The following is a 9,230-nucleotide window of genomic DNA, read 5'->3' on the forward strand; positions in this document are numbered from 1 at the left end:
CCAAGCCTGAATCTGCACCCAAGATGGCTACCGTCAAGTCAGAATCTCCGCTGGTTCCGCCCAGTCTCCCAGAGTCTTCGCTGGTTCCGCCCAGCCCTCCAGTGACTGCGCCGCCAGAGCGCCCTCCAGTGACTGCGCCGCCAGAGCGTCCTCCAGTGACCGCTCGCCCAGAGCCTGCTCTTCCAGAGTCTCCGCTGGGGTCGTCCAGTCCTCCAGAGCCCGCTCCTCAAGAGCGCCGTCCAGTCCTCCAGAGCCCGCTCCTCAAGAGCGCCGTCCAGAGCCCGCTCCTCAAGATCCAGCGCGCCCTCCAGAGCTGTAGCTCTCTCCTGCGCTCCCTTCCGTGCTCTCCTGGGTGGACTATGCCTTAAGTTTCCCCAAGAAAATTTGGGGGGGGGGGGCTACTCCCCTGATCAGCCATGGCCTCATGGACTGTTTACTCGGCCATGGTCTCCTGAGCTCCCAGACCCATCATGGCCTCCTGGACTGGTTACCCGGCCATGGCCACCTGAGCTCCCTAATCCGCCCTAGAGACCACCTCTGTATCCTGTGTCCCACCCTCCCTCCCCTATAGATGTTATTAGGCACGAGACGCGCCTTCGGGGAGGGGAGGGGGGGGGGGTAATGTCAGGATTATGTCTTGTTCTGTTCTGTTCTCCTAGTGTTTTTCCCCCTGTTTCCAGTTCTAATGGTTTAGTCCTTGTCTTCCCCTCTAGTTTTGTTTCCATTTGGTTTGTTCATGCCCATATTTGTATTCCCCCCTCGTTAGCCCTGTTAGCTTGTTTGTAACCACGCCCTGTCTTCTGAGTATTTAAGTCTGTGTCTGCTCACTACCCCTTGTCCATTGTTAACGTTACATGTTCTCATTTGATGCTCCTGGTCTTTGTTTATTTGTTTGTATTTCAGTATTTTATTTAATAAACTGTTTACATTTCATTCAATCCGGTTCTCCTCATCCATCTCCACTCATCAACCCCGCCTGATTGTGACAAATCCCTGTTAAATCTGACCACTGTGACATACACGAAAGAACAAATTAAGATTATTTCCATTCTAACATTTCATGGAACAGCAAACCAAAACTGTTATATTTTGGTTATATTTGGTAATAATAAAGCATAATAAGAGACTTATAAGCAATTGTTTGGAGTCCGGTCATTTTTGACCGGGAACACCACAAGTATGACTTTTTTGCAACTTTCCTGCAAGTACAAAATAAAAGCATTTAAAAGCAAACTTCCTGATTAAACATTAAAGCACACTAGTGTAATAAACAGTGCAAATTTTTATCTCATATTGTGAAAATTATTCATAAATGCTTTTTTCACTCAAAAACGAGGTGCCTACTTTCAGATGAAGAGGCTTACGTTTAATCAGATGCAAATAGAAACACAAAACCAGTCCTAAATGAACGAAAACAAGTTGACAAAAAGACTGAATCCAATATTAGGTGATAATATAGCATAATGAGAGATTTATAAGCAGTTATTTGGTGTCCGGTCATTTTTGACCGGGAACACCACTAGTGTGTCAGGGAATCCAAACACAATCAGAGGGCTAATACATACATGGCATAAGGATTCATTAAGGACATATGTTTGCTTCAGATTGTTGATGCCAGTTGTTGTTTTAGGCAGAGAGATTCCTGCGTTTCACTGCCCATGTGATTAAAGCAAGAATAATGCATATGACCATAGTTACCACACACACAGAAATGACTAGAACTGTCAAATTCATGCCTGGGTTTGATATTCCTGGGGGGTTTGGAGCAGGGATGATCTTTGAAGCTTGAGCAATGTTGGAGGTTTCAGATTTTGCATTTTGTTCATCATCCGACTGAACCACAAAGAAGAGTGTGGTTCCATTTTGGATTGGGAAACTGAGATTAAATGAATGATGTTCAGTTGATCCAGCCTTCTGAGGTGAGACAGCAGCTGTATTGACTGCATGACCATTGCTGAAGTTGTTTCGAAGCATATCAAGGTCAAAGCTCCATCTGATCTCGTAGGATTTAGCTTAAAGGAAAAGAAATGTGCCATGCAAGAAAATTACAGTTCCATTGTTTCATGATCTAACTTTAAAACAATTTTTGTTTTGTCAGTAAGGATGTTAAAGAAATGAAAAACTTGCATTTTAATTGTATGTGTTACCTGTCCCTTCGTCGAGGTCTTCACCAGGAGCTGTCCAGCTGAGAAGCACAGAGTCCTCCTGGATCTCAGCACTCAGATCTGTGATTCTGTTAGGAGGGAAATTTGTTGGAGTTGTGCCTGAAAGAGTCACCTCAAAACTCTCTCCGGTGGCTGTTCTGGTGAAGCTTCCAATCTCAAGTGGTTCCTCAGAAACTGTAGGCTTTGGAGGGTTCAGCTCCACTACACCTGAAATTAGAGAGTACATTTCTATGAATTGGTTAAAGAAATGTTTGAAACCACTTGAATCCATTCGATTCTGTCTAAATTGTTTTCTTCAAACAGTTTTATGGCTAATTTTATTGCCTTTCATAAAACATTTAGTCCCAGTTTGTGCATTAATTCAGTGACACTTTCTGTTGGTGATACAAGTGTCTCTATGAGTGAGTAACTGATTTGTTCAAAACACTGAATCATTAAGGAACAAATCTCATCAGCTGCATTACAAATGACAGGATCCCTACACAGTGTTCACTACTCCCTATTCACTGAACACAGGATATCTGTCAAAGTTCACTTCACTTGACAACATTTTTAGGTGTGATGGCATAATATAATTACAGTATATGAATAATAAATGACCACATGTTTGCGTAATATACCTGTGTATATAATTAATTACAATTTATATAATATGTCATATTTGAAAAAAGTAAGCTAAGTGATGTCTGTTGCAATGATTGTTATGAAAATAAATGTAATTTGGTTATATTAGATGTGCATTATTAATGTTATTAAAATAAGTGTAACTTTTGTGTCTCATGCAATTTATACTTGTGAAGAGCAGCATACAAACCATACTTTAAACAGATAAAACTCAATAATTCCCAACGTGATCTCATGATGAAAAACGTACCTGTGGGAAAGTTTTTGCAGAACTCAAAATATGTACCACCATGCACATTTTGTGACATATTTGATGTGAAATGTCCACTGAGTGGCGCTAAAAGAGTGTTCATATTTTATCCCCGAAACAGATGAATGTACATACAGTACATATATACACATACAGTGTATATATGTACATACATATCTACAGTACAGACCAAAAGTTTGGACACACCTTCTCATTCAGGTGTGTCCAAACTTTTGGTCTGTACTGTAGATATGAATTCAACTGAAAAAACTTGTGAAAAAATATCTTTCAGGTGGTCAAATAGCAAATAGCAAATAGTGGAGCTCTGCAGCCACCTAAAAGGATTTTTTTTTTTTACTTTTAAAACTGGATTTTCCAAAAGATGGGCAAAAATCTCACACTAAACCATGTGAAATTATCCATGTTATCCCCATGAATTAAAGTTAGAAATGTGGGTCTTTTATAAAGTGAATTTTACATAAAAAAGCAGTTCTTGTATAAAAACCCATGTCTTAAAATACCGTACCATCTGCACTACACCTAAACCTACCCAATAGTATGAACAAAAACGAATGTGATGTAAAAATGCAATCACAAGCATGCTGTTTTACCTTGTTTTTCAATCCCTCATCTTTTAGTTTCTTCATTGTGAGTCATGTTTTTCACAGGATTCGTACCCAAGGATTCCACATTCTAAGACCAATTCCGTGCCGGCTGAGTGGCTGAGCTACCGAGCAAGCTTGTTACATATGGAAAGCAAAACATATTGAGCTGTAGTCATAACTGTGTACGAAAACAATTACAAGTACTTGCTGTTTTACCACCTCTAGTGTTCATTTCTGTTGGAAATTGCAGTGATATTTATATATTGGTACGTATTTTGCATCTTGCGAAAAAGTTCCCACAGGTATGTTTTCATCATTAGATCAGGTAGATAATTCCAGAGCCTCAACTCAATAGAATACCTTGTGCAGTCCACATCTCAGGATGCTTAAGGTCAAATGTTACCCACATGTTGAATAATTTAATCAACTGATTAGTTTGATTATATTGATAGCAGGATTTACCGTCAACCACATATCCAGGTACGTATGGGGCACCACTATTTTTTTGGACAGCAAATCTGGTTTGTCCATCTTGATTATTTACTCTTACTTTCAAGCTGCTTCTTCCATTTACCATCTTTGTGAAATATCTGGAATAGATTCCATCACCTTGAGAAGCATCAGCTCCTGTAAAAGACGGATCTCTGATTTATTTGGCCACAAGTTGGAAATGCACCCCACTGTTTAATTAACTGTATTTCATCAGGAATACACACGTGGAACAAACATTATGGGTCATTTACCTGCTCCATTGTCCAGCAGTTGTAATCTATGTGTGGGTCCATTTTCTGACTCAAGTGTAGCCCACACTTCAGCATTTATGACAGGCCTGTAGTTCTGACTAACTTCCGCAAACACTAACATGGGTTTAGTGCCATCACTGAACTGCTGGTTCATGTGGGTTTTGACAATGATAGGGGGAACATTGGCACGTGATGCATGACTTGTTACTGTTATAGTGAAAGCCTGAAGTGTTGTAGTTTGTATACTGTACTTCCAGTCCCCAGGCTACCAAACACAAAATAGGATTTGCTGTAAGTCCATTATTTAAGTGTAGCAAATGTAGCTGATGTATAAGTGAGAACTCCTTCTTTGTCTTAAAGGAGTAGTTCACTTTCAGGACAAAAATTTACAGATAATGTACTCACCCACTTGACATCCAAGATGTTCATGTCTTTCTTTCTTCAGTCGTTAGGAATTGATGTTTGAGGAAAACATTTCAGTATTTCTCTCTATATAATTGACTTACGTGGTGCCCCCGAGTTTGAACTTCCAAAATGCAGTTTAGATGCAGCTTCAAAGGTGATCCCAGCCAAGGAAGAAGGGTCTTATCTAGCAAAATGATCGGTTATTTTCTTAAAACATTTACAACTTATATACTTTTTAATATCAAATGCTTGTCTTGCTGAGCTAGACAAGATGAGCATTTGAGGTCAAAAAGTATATAAATTGTATTTTTTTTTTTTTTTTTAGAAAATAACCCATCGTTTTGCTAGATAAGACCTTTCTTTCCTCAGCTGTGATCGTTTAGAGCCCTTTGAAGCTGCATTTTGGAAGTTCAAACTCGGGGGCACCATAGAAGTCCATTATATGGAGGGAAATCCTGAAATGTTTTGCTCAAAAAAATAATTTCCATATGACTGAAGAAAGAAAGACATGAACATCTTGGATGACAAGGGGGTGAGTACATTATCTGTACATTTTTGTTCTGAAAGTAAACTAATCCTTTAAGTTAATGTTGAACATAGTTTAATATCATATCTATACCTCTTTGCCCAGATGCGTTTTGAGTAACAACAATAAATATTTCAAGTTTATGGTCTGAACTATAAACTATAAAAACATAAAAATCTTTCAATGATTGATAAAGGTTAACGTACCTCTGCAGTTCCTGGAATGTTTAAAGTGACTGTTTTCAGCAATCCATCATGACTCATATTTGTCTGAGTGTAGACTAAGCCACTTGGTGACTGTATGTAAATGCTAGGAAAACGTATTTCATAAATTATTACAAAGCTGGTTTTGTTCCCAACAGTCTGATCCACTGATGCTGTCCCATTGAACCAATCAGATGTTTTTGCTCCATCACTCTGTAGCTAAAGGAGTGATAAAAAAAAGAACTATGAAATACTTTAAATATTGATGACCGAGTAAAACATGCATCTTGGGCAATGATCAATCACTTGACAAACCTGAACTGGTGCATTTGTGTAATCTCCAGTTGATAATGTAAGCGAAGCAAACGCATCCATTAACTGGTTGGAAGTCATGTTGTCACTGGCTATTCTAAATAGTCCCCCTGTTTTCAACATAAAACAGTTTTGCATTGTAAAATAAACTGGCACTTATAGATGCAGTAAGTTATTAATTGTGCTGACATCACTTACCAGTTTCATCCGCCATTTTTTTCATTGTAGGATCTGCGTTTTTACCAAAAGCTAGTGTGTGTATAATGGCTCCGCTTTGTATTGCAGATGGGGCACAACCAGCAATGTTGTCTGTCGCCTCACCATCTGTCAGGAAAATGAGTTCATCTCCTGATACATCCCCGTCTTTTTGAAGTACCTTATGGATTTAAAGAAAAATGAATCACTGGCATAGAACAAACTCTATATACTTTACAAAAATACAAGATGCATAGTAGTACAATTAATATGGCACCTGTAAGCCTTGGCTAAGGCCGAAGCACATGTTTGTCCATCCATTTGCAACCTTTGGCAACAATTTGATAAGATTCTCTCTCATGGTGTTGCTGTCAATAGTGGTCAAAGGGCTCAGAGTAGAAGCAGCAGTACTAAAGGTTACAATTCCAACACTGGCTTGATCCTCAATGATGTTCCGCAGGAAATGTGTTGCAGCCTGTTGCTGTTGAAGAATTCTAGGGCCCTGGAAAATAGATGAAAAAAAATATATTTTTTATTTATTGTAATTATATATTTATTTTGTGTTCAGATGTAGTTAATGTATGTTATTGCGTACTGCCATGCTTCCTGAGACATCAAGGATGAGGCAAACAACCCGTTGCATTCGCTGCACGACTTTGAAAGATGGTGGTGGTGGAGAAGACTGCAGTGGTTTCAGAGAACGAAGTGCGTCTTTATCCACAGAGTCCTCAAATATTACAGTCCATGTTGCTTTGCCACATTTATCATTTTGCATGTTTGGGGCTTCATAATTGTGTTCGTTTTCCTGACAAAATGTGCTCACCTGAAAACAAAATTTCCTGCTTAACTGCAGATTTGTCACTAATCACTCAAGAACAGATTATTGCTTTATGAGATTCAAACCTTTCATCTCAAAGTAAGGTCTGGAAGATTAAAATTAACAATTCAAACTTTATATTTTGTGACTGTTTAAAAAAATGAAATTAATGTAGATATTAATTGTGTGACTTAACATCTAAATTACATTGCACATAGAAGAAGTCTGTGACCTCGTTGTTTATAAAATATAAAATAAAATATAACTTATAAATTAATTTACTAGTTACTAACATAATTTTGTGGAATGTTTGAAAACCTGTAAACTCAGTACTTACAGAATCCAGGCTTGGCATGAACATTAAAGAGCTTTTTGTGTTTTGATTTTTGTTTGGAAAAAACTTGCACTTCTCTGTAGGTAGTGAAGTTTGTGGATCGATACGACACCCTTGAAGAGATCCTCCAGCAGTAACCTCATAGAACTGACCTTTAATGTCTTTGCTACACCTAAATATCAGCAAGATATTAATAGTACTTCCAATTCCAAAGGACATTTTAATAATATTTTCTTTTATGAATCGTTTATAACCTTGTAGCTTCAATACGGCGATTAGAGTAGTAGAATGGTTCTTTGTCATTGGTTTCATCATACACGCCCCATCTCAGATGAGCCCACTCATGCACGAAAACTTTTCCTGCAAAATAAACAAAACAAACAGGTACTGTCACGGATCAGGCAGGAACACACGAACAACGACGTAATAAAAAGACGTACATTTAACAAATCCAATGGGAAACAGGCAGACACAGGAACACTGAGTGGTAACATTAAAGACCGACAGCATTAAGGGGAAAACACACACACTAAATAGACAGACTGATTACACATCCAGGTGGAGACAATGAGGGAGAAACCAAAAACACTCTGAACTGCGGGGGAGAATGGGAGAAACCAACATGAAAGTCCGTGGGTGTGACATTACCTCCCCCTCCCGGAAGGCGTGTCCTCGCACCGACAAACGGGAAACAGCCTTAGGAGGTGGTTTCGGCGGAGGACGAACTCCCGGGAGGAGGGCAAAAGATGGAGTCCAGAATGGTGACGGAACAGTCCATGGAGGTGATGATGGAGGGAGGAGCCAAGGAGGTGACAGGAGGGGGCTGGAGCAGGAGGAGCCAGGTGGGACCCAGGCCGCAGTCAAGATGTAATTCCACGGTGGAGCCGATGGAGGGAGGAGCCATGGTGTAGGAGAGGCTGACGACTCCAAGGATCCGACCGACGGAGGCGGAGCAGGTGGTGGGAGAGCCCGATGCGGAGACGGAAGGCCGAAGATCTTGGGTGACACCGCAGATCCGGAGGGCCAAGGCGGAACCCAAGGCTCTGGCGACCAAGGCGGAGATGGAGATCCGGAGGTCCGCGGCGGAGCCGGAGCGACAGAGGGCCGAGGCTGTGCCCACGGGAGGGAGGAGGTCCAACGAGCCGGTGGGACGGAGCGACGAGGCACAGCCGGAGGAGTATAGTCCAGAGGCGAAGGTGGGGCGACGACTGACCAGGGCGGAGCCGGAGGGACGATGGAGCCCGGTGGAGCTGGTGGACCGACGGGCGACAGCGGAGACGAGGGAGCAGAGAGCCGGGGGGGAGCCACAGGGTCGGAGGGCCGAGGCGGAGTCCAGGACTCTGAGGCTGGAGGCGATGGTGAGGGATCCTCCAGCCATGACACCGATGGAGATTGGCAGACCCGCGGCGAACCCACCGCACAGATGGTGGGCTGAGGGTGAGCAAGGGGACAGACAGCAGACAACGGGGATTCATGAAGGCTGGGCGGAACCAGCGGAGATTCAGGCTTAGGCAGAAGAGGGAGGGTGGGAGGGAAATCCAGGCAGATGGGTATTTCCGTGAAACAGTCAATTAAGTCCCCAGAGTTGTGCTCTTGCTCACCCCCAGTGGCAGTGCAGTGGACGGGGCTCTCTACAGCCCTATCTTGCTCCACGAAGCACTCCACCGTCGCGGATGTAATGGCCGGCTCACGCACCTGATCAGCAGTTTTGACCCCGTCGGCACTCCATACTGCTGTCGCTCCGGACTCGGGCTTTCCGTCTATGAAGGGCTCATAATCCGCGGGTCGGGGTGGCTGGCTGGGCTCTGGGTCCGGAGTGGCACTGGCGAGATGCTCCTTGGAACAGGCGGGGAACGCGGGTCTGTTTCTCGCCAGTGTCCACTCCACAAATGCGACGAAATCCGCTGGACGTAGGAAGTAATCCATGGGGAAACACAACGGAAACAAAAAGACTGGGAAAAACGAACGGGAAACAAAACGGAGGAGAACACGCCAAAAAAATAAACTGTATCGGTTGGTCTTTCTGTCACGGATCAGGCAGGAACACACGA

General features: G+C 42.3%; 1 protein-coding gene across 1 annotated transcript in view; it reads right to left on the minus strand.

The window, feature by feature from the left end:
- Positions 1 to 1,262: 1,262 nt before the first annotated feature.
- The window catches only part of LOC141284777 (calcium-activated chloride channel regulator 1-like), an 8,929-nt gene continuing 961 nt past the window's right edge, over positions 1,263 to 9,230 (minus strand). The window contains exons 4-14 of the mRNA XM_073817798.1: positions 7,434 to 7,539; positions 7,183 to 7,351; positions 6,624 to 6,851; positions 6,306 to 6,530; positions 6,032 to 6,209; positions 5,837 to 5,943; positions 5,525 to 5,740; positions 4,388 to 4,652; positions 4,107 to 4,271; positions 2,148 to 2,372; positions 1,263 to 2,012 (exon numbers count right to left, since the gene is read on the minus strand). Coding sequence (XP_073673899.1) covers positions 1,627 to 2,012; positions 2,148 to 2,372; positions 4,107 to 4,271; positions 4,388 to 4,652; positions 5,525 to 5,740; positions 5,837 to 5,943; positions 6,032 to 6,209; positions 6,306 to 6,530; positions 6,624 to 6,851; positions 7,183 to 7,351; positions 7,434 to 7,539 — 2,270 coding nt within the window. The 3' untranslated portion in view covers positions 1,263 to 1,626. The remainder of the gene's footprint in view (positions 2,013 to 2,147; positions 2,373 to 4,106; positions 4,272 to 4,387; positions 4,653 to 5,524; positions 5,741 to 5,836; positions 5,944 to 6,031; positions 6,210 to 6,305; positions 6,531 to 6,623; positions 6,852 to 7,182; positions 7,352 to 7,433; positions 7,540 to 9,230) is intronic.

Source organism: Garra rufa, chromosome 14 (genome assembly GCF_049309525.1).
Source record: "Garra rufa chromosome 14, GarRuf1.0, whole genome shotgun sequence".
Classification (NCBI taxonomy): domain Eukaryota; kingdom Metazoa; phylum Chordata; class Actinopteri; order Cypriniformes; family Cyprinidae; genus Garra; species Garra rufa.